This window comes from Glandiceps talaboti, chromosome 8 (assembly GCF_964340395.1).
Source record: "Glandiceps talaboti chromosome 8, keGlaTala1.1, whole genome shotgun sequence".
NCBI lineage: Eukaryota > Metazoa > Hemichordata > Enteropneusta > Spengelidae > Glandiceps > Glandiceps talaboti.
Window position 1 is genome coordinate 24857969 of NC_135556.1, and position 19754 is coordinate 24877722.

At 37.6% G+C, this 19754-nt stretch overlaps 2 protein-coding genes across 4 annotated transcripts in view; both read left to right on the forward strand.

Annotated features, from left to right (window-relative positions):
• The first annotated feature begins 1460 nt into the window (after positions 1-1460).
• On the forward strand, positions 1461-7298 carry LOC144439418 (uncharacterized). Its single transcript, XM_078128705.1, has 2 exons — positions 1461-1689; positions 6766-7298. Exons 1-2 carry the CDS (start codon positions 1461-1463, stop codon positions 7296-7298), a joined length of 762 nt encoding a protein of 253 aa, XP_077984831.1.
• A 5216-nt stretch (positions 7299-12514) lies between these two features.
• The window catches only part of LOC144438594 (solute carrier family 13 member 2-like), a 25696-nt gene continuing 18456 nt past the window's right edge, over positions 12515-19754 (forward strand). The window contains exons 1-9 of one of the 3 annotated variants that reach the window (XM_078127688.1): positions 12515-12530; positions 12899-13006; positions 13733-13998; positions 14967-15093; positions 16398-16507; positions 17734-17895; positions 18385-18501; positions 18874-18993; positions 19590-19694. In XM_078127688.1, the coding sequence (XP_077983814.1) occupies positions 12899-13006; positions 13733-13998; positions 14967-15093; positions 16398-16507; positions 17734-17895; positions 18385-18501; positions 18874-18993; positions 19590-19694 (1115 nt within the window). In that variant the 5' untranslated portion in view covers positions 12515-12530. Of the gene's footprint in view, positions 12531-12898; positions 13007-13732; positions 13999-14966; positions 15094-16397; positions 16508-17733; positions 17896-18384; positions 18502-18873; positions 18994-19589; positions 19695-19754 lie in introns of those variants that run through there. The other 2 variants (XM_078127691.1, XM_078127689.1) reach the window with 2 other exon arrangements.

Consider the following 19754-nt stretch of genomic DNA (forward strand, 5'->3'; position numbering starts at 1 on the left):
TAGTGGTCTATAGTAGTCTGAGGTAAATATATATGAATATTTCATAGACAATAATAATTGACCCCACTCCCTGTCAAATGACCCCACTTTTTGCAACCAAGGGGCCTTTGTCTCCACTTGTTAGGAACCTTGGCAGAACACTGCCGTCTAACCCCCCACCCCCACCCCCTTTGTTACGTCGGAGCAGCATGTGTCTTTCATGGCTGAAGTCATTGAGGTTTGATGAGGGACAGGGCTCGAAATTAATGCCGTCGCTCGGTACATTTTGCTGCAATGTAATAATAGCTCAGAATATTTCTATCATTTTCAAAATTATGCTTAAAATTGGTAAAAGTCATACTGCATTCCTAAAAAACCCCAACAATTTCTTGACCAGCTTTTAGCTTTAAATCAGTTGTATCATCGGGGACAAATTGCAAGCTTCAATTGTGTCATAAACACAGGTTTTAGGCATGGATGTTACAAAAATTGTACAAAATAACTCAAAAGGAGCACTGATTGATTATTTAAATAGTTTCAGCATTGGAATGTTTGAATGTAAATTTATTGGTGTAGACACTATGCAACAACGTCTTGTAATTGCCTATTGCTAACATTAATCAACACTTACAAGTTACAGAAGACGCATGATGTATACTGTACTGCAAGGTCAACCAAGACTTGCATGGCATGTTACCGATGTTTACATTATTACTTTTAATTACTTTTAAATATTAAATCCCAAAGGAGTTCTGAGTTCTAGGAATGTTTACATGTTATCTGGTGGATTATTTTGACAAGTTCATATTGAAGAAAAATGTTTCATAGAAGTAATGCTTTTAATATAAATGAAAATTCCTCTAGCACACTGATGACAATCATGCAAGTGTTTCAAAAAGTTACATACTAAAGTTCAAATTGGATAACTTGAAAAAATTGTTAGCGATGACAATGCCACTTTGATTAATAGGACGAATGTATTAATAGTACTCCTGATAAAATCATACAATATTTCCTGGCTACAGATATACACCCATCAGGATGATGAGTATTCATCTTCTTACAAAGTTGTTCTACGGACTTGTCAACCTTGCTAGAATGAAGGAAAGAGACCTGTAACAAGGAATTCAATAAAGAGAAGAGAAAAGAAGTTGTAGAGAGACTAACAGGACAGAAAGGACAGGGAATAGAACTGAAAAAATACAGATTTTTTTTCCTTGCCCCCTTTTTTTTTATTTCGCCCGCCCGCCCCGCCTGGACATGAGAAGCAAAAAAAAGAGGTCACCCTAATGGGAAGAACTGATTAAGTTTTGGTAATAATAATAATATGATGAATATTAATGACCAATTTGAGTAATTAATCGATTGAACACTTTTATACTTTGACGAGCGCCCTCGACGTCAGTTTACACAGTGGTTCTAGAGATGACTTTGCTGCGGATCTGAGAAAGTTATAGTCTGTATCGTCTGTTGATGCAAGTATGTCGAAGTCTCTACTGTTGACACTCGTCGTTAACTATGTTTTGGGTATCGGCACAGCATGTGTACTTGTCGGATGGGAGCCGAAAACATTGCCAGAAAGAGCCAAAGAAGCCGATATAGTCGTCTATGGTGAACCCGTTGCAAAATTTAAAAGGCCAGATGTGTTTAGCCACGAATTTTGGCCAGAAGCCTATATGGCTGAATTCAAGTTTTACTGTATCTTAAAAGGTTGGTGATATTCTACATATATATATAATTGCCTTTACACCATCGAACATTTAGTTTTAAAATATCCGTGTTCGATTTCATGATTTGATGACATAATGAGTGCATCTGCTCTTTGTGTCCTTAGTAACCGAAATAATTAAATTTTGTACTCAAATCTTGCTGTCAACCCCGGACGAAAAAGCTAAAAAAAAACCCCATCACTCAACATTAACGAACGCTACAATTACGTATAATGCAACTACGACTACGTGTGTCCTTAGAAGTCAGAATGAATATTTTAATAAAACTGTGTTAGTGAATGTGATTTGTTTTAAACTTGTAAGACCTACATATACATTTGTATCACACATTTATACTTCGCTCTACCACAGACAAGTAACACAGGCTCCACTAAGAAGGCATTGGTTACGTACCATACATGTTGTGTATTACAACAAAAAGAGTTGGCAGAGGTCAAGTGTAGGAATGCTAAGACGACGGGCGATCAGTGCACAGGGACACGTATTATTGTTTAGAATGTTGGTTTCCTATAAGGAAAATATCACACGAATCCTGCTACTTCAAAAATGTCCGAAGTAACTCCTCTATGCAAATTAAAACATTTTCGTCATCGTGTAGTATTTTAAACTATACTAGAGGCCATTTATGTCATTGACCATCGCCTCCTTACGCGCCCCTATGACTCGGCCACGGTGTACCTCATGTACACATCATTAACCTTTCACTCGTCGACGCTTGGAAGAATTTTCATTTTGATGTAGAGTAGATAAACGTGATCATTTTAAAGCGAAAACTATTAGCCCTGTTTCGTGTATAAAGGATGGTTTCTGTTATCTAAGTCTCACAATTAATTAAAATGAACAAAACCATTAACAAACACGAAGAATTTATGTTCGATATTTTTGGTGGGAAATACGTCCGTACTGAAGGGGTTAAGTACAAAAATATGAGGTCCAGATGGAACGTGCACAGAGAAGAGGGTAGCACACTTTAATGCTTAAATGTTCAAAGTAGTGTGATGTCAGAAGTTACCACCTCTCAAATGATGAATTAGATTTAAAATCTCCCTTTGCATAATACTGACCGAAGAATAATGATCAATCACATGTCGACTACATATATGGATGTAATAAACCTCCAAGGGACCAAACATTTAGAAAGTCATCACATACTAACTGTTTGTGGGATAAAGTTTGACACCGTCTTGCCATGCTTTGAGGTCATACATCGTACAACTCTCCACCACCACCCCCACCACCACCACCACCACCACCACCACCACCACCACCATCGAGACCTATACAAATTTCAAACACACAGTACTTTTTTTATATATAAAAGATTGTCTGTCCACACTGTATCATATCAAACTGTAACTTGATCCGTGAGAAAAGATGAAATTGTAGGTATATGTGTATAGGTATATGTAAATGGATCATTCATCTAAAAGACTGTCTTTCTGTATGTGATACAGTACCATGTTGTATATTTGATGGTACTAGGCAGTGCAACTGAAGACAACACTCATCAATATAGATTAAACATAGTTATAGTGCGGTCAAATTACAACGCATCTTAAAATGATATCGAATTCATTCTAGGGTTGCACGAAATACATTCTAGTATCGGGTGACGGTCCGGGAGCTTGTATACATTTAATACATGTTTTACATTCTAGGGTTGCACGAAATACATTCTAGTATCAGGCAACGGTCCGACGAGCATGCATTTAATACATTTAATTCATTTAATACCGTCTTCCATGTATTAAATGTATTAAATGTATTTCGTGCAGCCTTAGAATGTAAAAATGTATTGAATGTAAAATAGTCAAGTATTGGCCATAGCTCAATACTAAGAACACACTGTTCTTAGTATTGTATACTACATGTGTACATACAGCTAATTTTATGTTGACACCGGCATATGTCAGCATTAAATTGTTCAATCAGTCGTGGGAGGTCTTAACGTTTTGAAAAGTGATGATGTCTCGATAATACTATAGTCATTAAATTACATTATAGATGAATTCACACATAATATCTTCGAAGTGGTATAATGTCGTTTGTGTGTGTGTGCGCGCGCACACACACACACACACACACACACACACAGACTACATGTTATATATATATATATGTGTGTGTGTGTGTATGTGTATGTATGTATGTATGTATGTATGTATGTATGTATGTATGTATGTATGTATGTATGTATGTATGTATGTATGTATGTATGTATGTGTGTCTCCCGCCACCGACATTTGATAAATTTGCTACTCTGCTGATACACCGGTCTTCACGCTTTTCCCTGATTGGTCAATAACCCTCATTTGTAACTGTCAGTCGAAATTTAACGCCCAGCCGGAGTACAAGTATGTATGTATGTATATATGAATGTATATGTGTGTATGTATGTATGTATGTATGTATGTATGTATGTATGTATGTATGTATGCATGTATGTATGTATGTATGTATGTATGTATGTATGTATGTATGTATGTATGTATGTATGTATGTATGTATGTATGTATGTGTGTGTGTGTGTATGTATGTATGTATGTATGTATGTGTGTGTGTGTGTATGTGTGTGTATGTGTATATGTATATGTATGTGTGTATGTGTATGTGTATGTGTATGTGTGTGTGTGCGTGCGTGCGTGCGCGCGCGCTTGTGTATGTATGTGTATGTGTGTACTCAGTATAGGTAAATGTCTATGCTGGAATAAAGAGTGCTCAATACATACATTTATATAATATGTAGAGCGGTAAAAATAACACATTGTCATTATCAAGCAAGATACTCAGGATCTAGGAGCCGTTACACAATGTTTCACGCTGTTGATGTTCATATATATATTAGGGTGCATGTATATGTTCATATTTTGTTTCTTCTGAATATCAAATGTCATTATGTTGGGGTGGTCCGATGCGATAACGCGGAAAGAGCTTGAAGCGTAATTGTGTCATGTAGACGCTGTGAAGTATTGGTACAGAAGTAACATCTCAACACATCTGGTTAACACCAACTCGTTATTTCTGCCTTCTTGGAGACGAGGTTTGATGACTATCAAAATACACAGTGTTGTACACATTATAAACACCACTGCTATCGCTATTGACCTACTTTATATAGTATTAGTAGATGTTGTCCACAAATCGACTCCACAATCATATTTTCCTCGACCACTATCCCAAGTTTCAACTACTTCAAATCCATCGGCGAATTCTACTTTGGGTTGTCTTTATATATATATTTAAGTTTACGTAGGACTTGCTTGTTGTGTTAAACGAAATACTTAAAAACAGATTAATTTCAGTTATTGACTTTCCTGAGAGAAAGAATATTATCAAACATGATACGATGACCTGCAATGACCATGTGTTTAATCATCAATCATTAAAATAAATCTGCCACATTGCCTTGTTATAGAGGAATTTTTCTTAGTACTGTTTATATAAAGCGAGAAAGGTCACACGTAGTCTACACGACGCGTCACGATTACTACGATCATCTATACTCATGTACAGGGAAAGTTGTTATTCTAACACACAAATATGTGCTACCCCCCCCCCCCCCGCCCTTCATATAAAGGTGATGGCGTTATCACTTCCCCATGGGATTTTAGTTTCAGACTGGAGAGGTTGATTTCGGTTAATGAGCAATAATTATTATCTAAAGGAACTAACCAATTCAATTGCAACTGCCTGTCAATTTGTGATGAATTACCATGATTACTACTGACATGCATCATTTACCCTTCGCCCAGCGGAGGTAACACATATGTTTGTGCCAGAATAACGACTTTCCCTATACATGAGTGGAGATTATCGTATGTAGTACTAGTAATTGTAACGCGTCATGTGGGAACTAGACTAGGTCACACGTAGATGGTCAGGGAGTTGACGCCATTGTTGTTATGGATGAGTCAAAGGTCACACGTTATCGATAAATGTCACAACGACAAGAGAAAGTCACCACACTGTTCTCCTTAACACCAATTTGGTAGATGTTGCGGCTGTCGGTATAAGTTGCTGAGTAACCATGGTAACGCCCAGTCGTAAACGTCCACCATGGGCAGGGACTGAGCCACAGATACTACAGGGTCATATTACCCGTTGATCACCATTATAAACCATTGAATACACAGAAGAGTTTCATCATTTGTTCTGCTGTGGCTTTCCATTCTAAAATGGTTGCTTGGCAGGCCATGTGTTGAAATATTCAATAAAACACATTTCCATGCATAAAATCACATTCTGTATTCATAACATTAATGCTTTCATTGGCTAATTTACATATTTGCATTCCTAAAATTGTTATTTTCATGCTAACAATCAATGTTTATATTAATGTGTTATGTTACTATTCGTCAATGTCTATTCATAGATGTTGTCCCCTCCATACTTGTGTAAAAACATGAAACTATATTTGACAAACTGTCTCTAAATGGCATTTCGAACGAGAGTGTTATGTATGTAACATGATATGATGATAGCAGATTTGAGATAATTAATCTAGGTAATTATGAAAAAGTATTAATCGTAGTTTTAATGGTGTAAGCTTATTACAGAATGGTGAGTGGTGTCTCAGTTTTTCTGAAAATGAAAGTGATCTCACTTTGAGCACAGCGTACGCTGTGAGAATGAAATCCAATGGAATGGGAGTTATGTACCTTCGTTTGAAGACTATGGGTATAACTCACCTTGGGGATAATTTTCCTGAAAATATAAATGTTAGCAAACCTTGTTCATATGTCTTAGAAACAATGAAAGAAATGCTGGGTTCACTGTATTGTTGTCAAGGGAATGGACAATGTCTTACCTTCACAAGGAATGAGCACAGTATTCAGCAGCCATATTGAATTCTACAACGGTATCATTTTGATATCACTTGGACTTAACATTTAAAAAACAAAGTAAGAGCAGAAGTTAAAGATGTGTATTTTCGACACACATACTACAAGGCTAGCAATTACATGTTTCATCGTCACCATTATGTTCCTGTTTAAGTAAGGATATATATTTCTATTCCCTGATAATACAAAATATTTTCATCATTTTGTTTTTAAAGGTGAACCTTTGCCGTCGCGGGAAAATGTAACCGCACTTGGTGTGATCACGTCATGTGACTTCACCGAAGTTGAAGTGGGCACCAAATATATAATGTTTCTGAAGCGAAGGAATGGAATATTGGGCGCACAAGAGATAAATTTTCAATCGGCATCTACTGTAGCCACAGGACAGGTTCTGACGACGTTACTAGCATCGTGCCCCACACTATATCCACCATTAGACAAGATGGAATGTCCAACAGAAGTTATCAATTCCACGAATACCTCGTGTATTGTGAGGGAACCTTCAACCCAGGTGTCTATCGCTCTAACGACTGTCAGTGATATTGGCGTGTCTCCAACTCTTCCCACTGAGAAGAAGAAACCAGTGTTGCCAACAAAGATGCCAGGGGCCGGGGGCATGGCAACTAAATCAGCTGAGAAAAGACCAACACCGAAGAAAGCCCCATTGACTTCTAATGCTAGTTATTTATGCGCCAATGTGATCATTTCGTTTGGTGTAACTATTTTCATTGTACTTTCCGTATATTAAGACAGTCGTAAGTTGCAATACCTTATCCAAAAGTAAGACGAGGCGTTTTTTTTTTGCATGCGGTGTTTTATGAAGCTTACCGAAGAATCTGTAGTACATAAACAGTTTAGAGAAGGTGAAGAAGACGAGCTCCACCGAAAGCTGCTGTATACATTTAACAGATGTATTCCTAAGAGTAACAATACTTGAATTCAAATCTGCATTGACTTGATCGAACGTATATTTTCCTTTTTAAGTTTTGGAGAAATTATAGGATTGTCATGTACATTACTAGGTAGTTACTTGTTTAATAATTTATTGTATTTGTATGTTTAAAAAAAAATATTTTGATGGGACATCTTGATGGCCTGAAATAAAGAAATATTATTATTACTGCTGCTACTACTACTACTACTACTACTACTACTACTACCACCACCACCACCACCACCACCACCACTACTACTACTACTATTACTACTACTACTACTACCACCACTACTACTACCACTACCACCACCACCACCACCACCACCACCACCACTACTACTACTACTACTACCACCACTACCACCACCACCACCACCACCACCACCACCACTACTACTACTACTACTACTACTACTACTACTACTACTACTACTACTACTACTACCAATAATAATAATAATGATGATAATGATAATGATAGTGATAATAATAATAATAATAATATAAATTAAAGGTTGCAAAATTAATCTATTTTATCATTCTCACAAGTCAGAGCGTATATTTCCGCGGATATATCGGCGATGCCATAAAAAGGTCTGCGGTGAGTCTTGGATGGTGTCGTAAAAAAGGTCTGTGGTTTTACGACGAAACCATATTAGAAAAATAAGTCTTTTAGGTGTCATAATACTGCATTACTGCCGAAGCTTGTAATTCACCAGTTATTAAACTTTTCAACACTGTATTCCGGCTTGTCGAATGTTGCACGTACCTTTCAGGACGGAAATGTTAAAATTTGAGAAAACAAAGTTTTGTTAATTTTTGCACCATTCTTAGACACTGTCGTCTGACAGATTTATTAGAATTCACTGTTACATGTACAATGTTGCCTCAAAATGTGTATGATTGTTAATTATTTGGTGATATAAATAAAACATGATCCAGTGATAAAGATGTATATTATGTTAATTACATATCAAGTTCATATTACAAACTAAAAATCATATAAATGAAAACAGACAAAACCTTTGTCCTCTCCCATTTACCACATTTTGAACGCTTATCCACTTAATGTTTAGACAGTTGAATACAAGTGTATAGTACCGCCAATCGGTGAAATACATTTCTCAATGGCACAGATGTTTTCAGTGCGAATGTTAACAATGTGCACCCTACTTATTACTAGAAATGATAACGTACAGTGTACATGTAGTGTCTGTAACGTGTGAATACAGTCAGAGAGTTTATGTATATGTACCTGGAGTAGTGTAGTGTACGTGTAGTGTCTGTAACGTGTGAATACAGTCAAAGAGTTTATGTATATACCTGGAGTAGTGTAGTGTACATGTAGTGTCTGTAACGTGTGAATACAGTCAAAGAGTTTATGTATATACCTGGAGTAGTGTAGTATACATGTAGTGTATGTAACGTGTGAATGCAGTCAAAGAGTTTATGCGTATACCTGGAGTAGCGTAGTATACATGTAGTGTCTGTAACGTGTTAATACAGTCAGAGAGTTTATGCATATACCTGGAGTAGTGTAGTGTACATGTAGTGTCTGTAACGTGTGAATGCAGTCAAAGAGTTTATGTATATTCCTGGAGTAGCGTAGGATACGTGTAGTGTCTGTAACGTGTGAATACAGTCAAAGAGTTTATGTATATACCGGGAGTAGTGTAGTATACATGTAGTGTCTGTAACGCGTGAATGCAGTCAAAGAGTTTATGTATATACCTGGAGTAGTGTAGTATACATGTAGTGTCTGTAACGTGTGAATGCAGTCAAAGAGTTTATGTATATACCTGGAGTAGTGTAGTGTACATGTAGTGTATGTAACGTGTGAATGCAGTCAAAGAGTTTATGTATATACCTGGAGTAGTGTAGTGTACATGTAGTGTCTGTAACGTGTGAATACAGTCAAAGAGTTTATGTATATACCTGGAGTAGTGTAGTGTACATGTAGTGTCTGTAACGTGTGAATACAGTCAAAGAGTTTATGTATATACCTGGAGTAGTGTAGTGTACATGTAGTGTCTGTAACGTGTGAATGCAGTCAAAGAGTTTATGTATATTCCTGGAGTAGCGTAGTATACATGTAGTGTCTGTAACGTGTGAATGCAGTCAAAGAGTTTATGCATATACCTGGAGTAGTGTAGTGTACATGTAGTGTCTGTAACGTGTGAATGCAGTCAAAGAGTTTATGCATATACCTGGAGTAGCGTAGGATACATGTAGTGTCTGTAACGTGTGAATGCAGTCAAAGAGTTTATGTATATACCTGGAGTAGTGTAGTATACATGTAGTGTCTGTAACGTGTGAATGTAGTCAAAGAGTTTATGCATATACCTGGAGTAGCGTAGTATACATGTAGTGTCTGTAACGTGTGAATGCAGTCAAAGAGTTTATGCATATACCTGGAGTAGCGTAGGATACATGTAGTGTCTGTAACGTGTGAATGCAGTCAAAGAGTTTATGTATATACCTGGAGTAGTGTAGTATACATGTAGTGTCTGTAACGTGTGAATGCAGTCAAAGAGTTTATGCATATACCTGGAGTAGCGTAGTATACATGTAGTGTCTGTAACGTGTGAATGCAGTCAAAGAGTTTATGCATATACCTGGAGTAGTGTAGTGTACATGTAGTGTCTGTAACGTGTGAATGCAGTCAAAGAGTTTATGCATATACCTGGAGTAGCGTAGTATACATGTAGTGTCTGTAACGTGTGAATGCAGTCAAAGAGTTTATGCATATACCTGGAGTAGCGTAGGATACATGTAGTGTCTGTAACGTGTGAATGCAGTCAAAGAGTTTATGTATATACCTGGAGTAGTGTAGTATACATGTAGTGTCTGTAACGTGTGAATGCAGTCAAAGAGTTTATGCATATACCTGGAGTAGCGTAGTATACATGTAGTGTCTGTAACGTGTGAATGCAGTCAAAGAGTTTATGCATATACCTGGAGTAGCGTAGGATACATGTAGTGTCTGTAACGTGTGAATGCAGTCAAAGAGTTTATGTATATACCTGGAGTAGTGTAGTATACATGTAGTGTATGTAACGTGTGAATGCAGTCAAAGAGTTTATGCGTATACCTGGAGTAGCGTAGTATACATGTAGTGTCTGTAACGTGTTAATACAGTCAGAGAGTTTATGCATATACCTGGAGTAGTGTAGTGTACATGTAGTGTCTGTAACGTGTGAATGCAGTCAAAGAGTTTATGTATATTCCTGGAGTAGCGTAGGATACGTGTAGTGTCTGTAACGTGTGAATACAGTCAAAGAGTTTATGTATATACCGGGAGTAGTGTAGTATACATGTAGTGTCTGTAACGCGTGAATGCAGTCAAAGAGTTTATGTATATACCTGGAGTAGTGTAGTATACATGTAGTGTCTGTAACGTGTGAATGCAGTCAAAGAGTTTATGTATATACCTGGAGTAGTGTAGTGTACATGTAGTGTATGTAACGTGTGAATGCAGTCAAAGAGTTTATGTATATACCTGGAGTAGTGTAGTGTACATGTAGTGTCTGTAACGTGTGAATACAGTCAAAGAGTTTATGTATATACCTGGAGTAGTGTAGTGTACATGTAGTGTCTGTAACGTGTGAATACAGTCAAAGAGTTTATGTATATACCTGGAGTAGTGTAGTGTACATGTAGTGTCTGTAACGTGTGAATGCAGTCAAAGAGTTTATGTATATTCCTGGAGTAGCGTAGTATACATGTAGTGTCTGTAACGTGTGAATGCAGTCAAAGAGTTTATGCATATACCTGGAGTAGTGTAGTGTACATGTAGTGTCTGTAACGTGTGAATGCAGTCAAAGAGTTTATGCATATACCTGGAGTAGCGTAGGATACATGTAGTGTCTGTAACGTGTGAATGCAGTCAAAGAGTTTATGTATATACCTGGAGTAGTGTAGTATACATGTAGTGTCTGTAACGTGTGAATGTAGTCAAAGAGTTTATGCATATACCTGGAGTAGCGTAGTATACATGTAGTGTCTGTAACGTGTGAATGCAGTCAAAGAGTTTATGCATATACCTGGAGTAGCGTAGGATACATGTAGTGTCTGTAACGTGTGAATGCAGTCAAAGAGTTTATGTATATACCTGGAGTAGTGTAGTATACATGTAGTGTCTGTAACGTGTGAATGCAGTCAAAGAGTTTATGCATATACCTGGAGTAGCGTAGTATACATGTAGTGTCTGTAACGTGTGAATGCAGTCAAAGAGTTTATGCATATACCTGGAGTAGTGTAGTGTACATGTAGTGTCTGTAACGTGTGAATGCAGTCAAAGAGTTTATGCATATACCTGGAGTAGCGTAGTATACATGTAGTGTCTGTAACGTGTGAATGCAGTCAAAGAGTTTATGCATATACCTGGAGTAGCGTAGGATACATGTAGTGTCTGTAACGTGTGAATGCAGTCAAAGAGTTTATGTATATACCTGGAGTAGTGTAGTATACATGTAGTGTCTGTAACGTGTGAATGCAGTCAAAGAGTTTATGCATATACCTGGAGTAGCGTAGTATACATGTAGTGTCTGTAACGTGTGAATGCAGTCAAAGAGTTTATGCATATACCTGGAGTAGCGTAGGATACATGTAGTGTCTGTAACGTGTGAATGCAGTCAAAGAGTTTATGTATATACCTGGAGTAGTGTAGTATACATGTAGTGTCTGTAACGTGTGAATGCAGTCAAAGAGTTTATGCATATACCTGGAGTAGCGTAGTATACATGTAGTGTCTGTAACGTGTGAATGCAGTCAAAGAGTTTATGCATATACCTGGAGTAGTGTGGTGTACATGTAGTGTCTGTAACGTGTGAATGCAGTCAAAGAGTTTATGCATATACCTCGAGTAGTGTAGTGTACATGTAGTGTCTGTAACGCGTGAATGCAGTCTAAGAGTTTATGCATATACCTGGAGTAGTGTAGTGTTAAGATTGTCTTTCATATCACGTACTACAGCGTGTTATTATCAGTTGTTCGTTTTCTCGTTGTTGTCGTCTGGAACACGCACTGTTACGTCTTGTCACGGTATGTTTTAACCTAATTTCTTCTTTGACAACAAACTTTCAATGTTGTGACGCCCTTGACGGTGAGACAAACGGCTAGACAAAAGGCACGTGGCTTCAAACATGAAGTTACTTTACAGAAAATTGTAACACAATTACAGGAACGATAACATATTCATGGTGTCACCATATTATAGGTACAAGTTATGTGTCTTATTCACATGCTCGTAATGGTACTCTCCAGGTGTACACCCCGGTGTCTATTTACAACCACGACATTCTTCATTTTCGTTACCTGTGTACTAGGTTAATGTATGTAAATACATTTCATAATTGTCTGCGTCTTGCAATTCAAATTTCGTACGCGTATATGTTTTACTTTTCTAGAAGATGGCTGACATTAAGCTATGGTTCCACGCACTCTGGTCTTTACGTGATTTATTGTTGCTTGTATTCGTTCCGGTCATACTCTGTCCGTTGTTAGCAATTGGGACTCCGGTAAGTCATAGAAATATAATAGTGATCCTAACATTGAGTTCACTCTACTGCTTACACAGTTTTAGTAACTCATTACAAACAAATGTCAAGGTTCCTTCAATGACTGACTTCACAAAATGCTGAGTCCCAACCAAGCATTACCAGTACCTTTACTGTCTTTGTTTGGTGCGGATGTAAAGTAATACTAACCCCAGGGAGAGATTTTCACTGTAAAGGAAGTTACTATACATACTGTCTATTGAGGAGGGGTGTATTTCAAGCTATATGAATTGCCCATGATAAGTGGTTTATACTTCCATGGTCCAATCTAGTCAAATTTGAAGGGTTCGAAATAAGCAAAATGTGCCAACACAAGCCATTGACAGCCTTTAAGACGGAACATAAAGGAAATCTTTCAAAAGAAGGTTATGTGCATGAACTAACCAGCAGATCAGAGTAGAACTAGAATGTCAAAGGTCACTAAACGATAAATTCGACCAACCTTTCGAAAGGCAAGGACTTACTGTAGTGAAAGAACCCGTCATATTGGAGGGATAATTTATTTTCAATGTTTATATTTACTTTAGGCATAGTACCCAGTGTGGGCCTATAAAACGAACACGTAGTAGTAATTCGTATCGACATCATGAGCCAATAAATAGAGGCAGATGGGAGATACCGTATCATTCGATGCTCGTTAACCCCCCCCCCCGTATTTCTGACTACATAGAATAATTTTTTCCGCAGGTGGCAACATGTGCATATTCCTTGCTTATAGTGTGTATCTTTTGGATTTTCGAGCTACTTCCACTGCCGATCACTGGATTAATTCCTTTGTTTTTATTCCCCGCTCTTGGAGTAATGACAGCACCTGCAGTGGCGAGTGCTTATATGATCGATGGAATCTTTTTCGTTTTTGGGACCTTTTTCGTTGCGGTTGCAATAGAAAAATGGAATGTACACAAACGGTTTGCCTTGTTGTCTCTACGTTTGGTTGGGACAAAACCATCACAGTAAGTTTAAAGTAATGAATGATCGTAGCCTAGCTGAGGTACATTTGTATACGTGAGGTGTGCATCATACCTGTACTACTACTATTAGGTAGATGTGAAGTGTGCATCATACCAGTACTATTATTAGGTAGATATGAGGTGTGCACCATACCAGCATTAGTATTAGGTAGATGAGAGGTGTGCATCATACCAGCACTACTAGTATTAGGTAGATGTGAAGTGTGCATCATACCAGTACTATTATTAGGTAGATGTGAAGTGTGCATCATACCAGCATTAGTATTAGGTAGGTGTGAGGTGTGCATCATACCAGCACTACTAGTATTAGGTAGATGAGAGGTGTGCATCATACCAGCACTACTAGTATTAGGTAGGTGTGAGGTGTGCATCATACCAGCACTACTAGTATTAGGTAGATGTGAGGTATGCATCATACCAGCACTACTAGTATTAGGTAGGTGTGAGGTGTGCATCATACCAGCACTACTAGTATTAGGTAGGTGTGAGGTGTGCATCATACCAGCACTACTAGTATTAGGTAGGTGTGAGGTGTGCATCATACCAGCACTACTAGTATTAGGTAGGTGTGAGGTGTGCATCATACCAGTACTATTATTAGGTAGATATGAGGTGTGCATCATACCAGCATTAGTATTAGGTAGATGAGAGGTGTGCATCATACTAGCACTACTGAGTATTAGGTAGACTACAAAATGCCATTGTTGGTGGTCAAGGAGAGTACACAATAACGAATCTTTCAAATTCAATCTAGTTAGTATCAGGGGCCAGAACGTATCAATCATTTCGACTTTGTGTTACTGTTGACTCTGATATGTCTCTCGGCAACGGACAGACATTTTATGTAAGTAAAAAGTTTGTTGTACGTACAGGAAGTGATTTATGGATAGACCAGGTAAAGACCCTGTTTTAAATTGGTATTTTATGTAATTTTGTATTCTTTTTCTCAGCATCCTCTTGTGTTTTATGGCAATGTCTTTTGTTCTGTCCATGTGGATGTCAAACACGGCAACAGCCAGTATGATAATACCAATAGCACGTGCACTGGCCTTGGAGATGAAGAAACAACGACTAGCGGTAACGGCATTCCTTCACCTACTCCAGTATTTTGTAAAGCGGTTCATTAATTTAGAGTCATTTCTACGTTGTGTCAACGATGTTTGAAAATGTAGATTTTACATGCTGTTCTAGTTCTCCTTACATTAAACCAAACTTTTCCAAACTTTGACAAAAGCCTTGCGCTCTGCATCTTAAAGGCAGAATTCGCCCCGTGGTCCAATTCCGGGGGGGGGGGGGAACTGCCATATAGAAAGGGTATATACGTATGTACCACGGTTTTGACCCCCTTTTTCGACTCATGTTAACTTTTGAGTCTTGATTGTCAAAGATTGTGTAGACGTTTGACCCACCTCTTTGAATGCACGTACGACTTTTGACCCCATATTTTGAACAAGGTTGTTTCCACGGGTTGTTTTCAGTCATCTTTATAGAAAGTAGGCGCCCCTCACCCCGGCCCTGGCCAGCCAATGAACTAGCGATGACTGAAGCATGCACGTGTCACGTGAAAGTGTATCAAAAGTGTTCAAAACCCGCTAAAATGTAGACTTTTGACCCTGTTTCTGGCTAAAATGTAGAATGAATTTTTGTGGAGTTTGTGGTTTTAATTTTGTCCACCAGGGTACATATGTACCCATTACCCACCCGAGTACCCCTCCCCCGGGCCCAATTCCAATTCCCCGGAAAATCGAAGTTCATAAAATGCTGTTTCCAAACTCTAACTTTACTACATGAACAAATTATTCCTCAGGCTGGTTCTTTTGATATAATGAAATACATTTGTTGGTTCATAGTTTTGTTTTCAAGAAAACAGACAATTACATCTTTTCCCTTAAAATGGTTTAATTGTGATATCATTTTGCCTTATCAAACGTTTTCACGGTATCCCTGATTTTCTCTAAACTGAGAATGGGGTTGTGTTTTCTTGAACAATTTACAGTGTAACACAACAAAAAATATGAAATTCTTATATTCGACGACACGCATACCACGTCGAGATAAATTTTAAGAAACATCTTCAACTTTGTTTTTTCTAATATGACGTGACTTTTTAATAATTCGGTGTAGTCGGTTGTGGGTTGTGTGGCCGAATGGTTAAACCGCTTGCCTCTTACCACTGCGGTCGGGGGTCATGTTTTCCCCGGGTACTCCGGTTTCCTCCTGAACCCATGAGGGATGGCTCTCTCTGGACTTTTGTGAAACAAGTGTTTATATGCTTAAAGAACTATCCAGTATAAATAAAGATTATTATCAATATTATTATAATTATTTATTATTCCCTTTCTAATAACTTCTACGTCGTCTATGCTTTATGTTATTCACAGAAAGAAAACAAGAAGAAAGGTTATGAACTTGGTACCCTATCCACAGAGACACTAGTCAATGGTAGTGACGAAATTGAAGAATTGGAATCAAGAAACGGAGATAATAACAGGTATACGATTTACACCTCAAATAAACGAAACTATCATAGTATGTGTTTTTTCAGATCGACATGAGCTGATTAATTCGGAATGATCATTTTGTGGGTTAGATTTTGTCACACCGAATCGTCTAGCCTTAAACAGTCATCGATAGGGTTGCATGACATATAAAGTGATATCGACTCTGGGTTTGAGGTCATTCTGAACAAACAAAGTATTTTATGACACCATATTTCGTAATCGTGCCGAGCCAGGAACATTTCGTCACATGTGTTATGTACACGTGTTAGCACGCCTTAATCGTTGCAAGCTTTCATCTAGTAACAAATTCAACTAATCATCGAGTTCTTTTTATGTGACACTCAAAGTCAACTGTTTTTAATATCATGGTTGTCTCCGACACCGAGTAATTGAAAGGTGCTTTGTTATAAAGACGTTGCCAAAGCCTTAAAGTTAGGTTTTTTTCTAAAGCGGCTTTTCTACTTCTAATATTCAAAAGCGCTGTACATACAATAGATTTAAAAGCATGGTAAAACAATCAAACAATTTAGAACTAAAACAACAACTTAGTAAAATGTAGACGGATATACATTAATACAGTTTATAATTTTGTTTTAAAACGATGAGTTTTTAGTTATCGTTTAAAACGTTCAAGATCAGTAATCCCCTTTAATTAGTTCTCCAGGAATTGAGTTCGATAACTTTGGTCGCCTTAAAAATAATAGCCAACGATATTGGAGCGATCCACTTGGGTATCGAGTCGTCGATGGTAGCCAATCACATTAAACATGAGGACCGTGATGACACATACAGGTAACATTCTAAAAGAAAGAGTTCAACGTACGATTACGAAAGATATAGTCTGTAAGGTACGCCGTGACGGTGCGCCCTCAACCATCGGCCAACCCCTAGGAGGCCGGTGAGGGCGAAACGTCACGACGTATCTTACAGTCTACGAAAGATAGTGTGGTAAAAATATCTGAATATGCAAGAGTTGTACAATGTGATGGTGTAATATAGGTCATGCACTACACCATCTATCGATGCCTTAATCTGTAAGGTACGCCGTGACGGGGCGACCTCACACATCAGTCAACCCCTCTCACCGTAGGGGCCGGTGAGGGCGGAGCGACACGACGTATCCCCGGGGACGTATCCTAAGTCTATAGATACCTTACATAATTCAACAAAAGCTACAGATGAGATGTTATTTATTTTTGTAATGTGATACAAACAGCATTCAACCAGAGCAAGACACATCCTCATTAATGGAAAATGACAAATTTGACGATACAACCACAGCTTTCCAACTAGGAGTGGTATATTGTTCATTGATGGGTGGCGCTGCAACACTCATTGGAACACCACAGACCATAATAATGAAGATACACCTTGATCGGTAAGTAAAACGATTAAATACATAAAGACGTTTCTCCATGCCTATCCATCAATAAGGTCAAAGGTCATGGTACTAAAATTAAAACAGACCCTTTACAGAAAACTTTACAGCTTGCATTCTATAAACTACTTACTTTTCAAGTTTGTCAATTTGGATAATTAGTGTCAGATTCTGGTCGTATACAAGTATAGTATACACTATTAGTTTGGTTTGTGGCTATAAAGCCAGTGTCAGCCCAACTGTACTTGCATAAGTACATCATAATGCTTAGGCTTGACAAGTGCATAACTTTGACTACTAATTAAGAAAGTACACTTAAACCCAGGGTTATTTAACCAGCATTTATTTCAAATTACTTGACGTTCAAACTGTTCACAGACAGTCTTTAGTAAAGTGTTCAGGTAAATCGGTGGGTGTTCTTCCAAACTGACAATCTAAGGCAACGTTTACTTTTTATATGACAATAAAATTAATGTATTGTATTCACAGGACATACGGACCCCAAGTAATGTCGTTTGGTTCCTGGTTTTTAGTCGGTTTTCCCTGTCAAGTAATAAGTATCCTCATTGGATGGGTTTGGTTACAATGGTTATTTCTGGATTTGAGGTATGTGTACTTAAAAAAAAATACAGTGAAACCAGAGCGCGGATAAATCGCACAGAATGGTCAGTGAATAATGTTTCTTATTAAGTTTATGATTACTCGTTATTATCAACTAATAGTTGTCAACCACTTTCAGAAAAAAGTATCTCATTTGGAAAGCTGTTGTGGAATTTGAGATTTTCAACTATTTTCAGTTACTCTTGTGTTGGTTTCAATGTTGATAATTGTTCTAAAAATAATAATCATAAGTGAATACACCAGCGAATACGAGCATGTTTATAGGAAGAGACAACATATGATATGAATAGTTCTGTCGAGCGCCCTCAAGCGTCCTCTTAATGTATGTACATTATAGTCTATATTTTTTGTTTTTAGTTTTAGAAAGTTGTTTCAGTCATCGAAATGTTGCAAGAAGGCCAGGAAATCCAGTTCCAAAAAGAACGAATGTGTCAAAGAATATATTCGTGGAGAACTGAAGACATTAGGACCTGTAAGGTGAGCTATCATTTGTGATAAATTAAATCCATGTAGATATGTGTCCATCTTTTTGTGGGTTTCTTTTACGTCGCTCTTATTTTCTTTAGAACTGTACACTATCATCATGTATTATATATCAAAGAACGACAAATAAGATCTTTCTATTAGATTCAAACCTCTTGAAAAAGCAGCCCGATGAGGAGTGAAAGTAGTCGAAGATTCATACCTTTTTCGTACTCACATACGATACTACTGAATTACCTTTTTACGGCTCATAATATTGTTATAATATTGTTATATTGTAGGATTTCATATGATTTATTCTAATCATTTAAATTTTAAAAGCCCTCATATTTTTGAAAGCTAATTTGTTCTACTCATATTGACTGTGTGAACTGTGATATTGTGGCCCATACTTGTCAAATACATGTAAATAAGTGACTGGATATGTAAATGAATTATTTATTTACATATGTAAATTATCCTACGTGTTCACCTAGCCATATTTTATACATATATTTGGGTATTACGCACAAACAATACAACCATACATCAGAATAGAACAGATATGAGGGTTTATTATTGATGATGCATTACTATCATTTGTGTTACAGTTGGGGTGAATGGTCAATAATTTGCATATTCATCCTAGCAATCCTGGCTTGGTTTACATCTGATCCAGGTATATTCCCTGGATGGTTATCATTGGACAAAACAAGGTGAGCTTTTGATGATTACTTTGTTCATTTCATGTGGGGTGGGGTGGGGGGTGGGGGTTC

What these genes read in the sequence shown, in the direction of transcription:
- LOC144439418 (XM_078128705.1), top strand. Translation starts at nt 1,461, where the DNA reads ATGTCGAAGTCTCTACTGTTGACACTCGTCGTTAACTATGTTTTGGGT. An exon ending in GTTTTACTGTATCTTAAAAG is followed by an intron (nt 1,690 to 6,765) that starts GTTGGTGATATT and finishes TTGTTTTTAAAG; the next exon opens with GTGAACCTTTGCCGTCGCGG.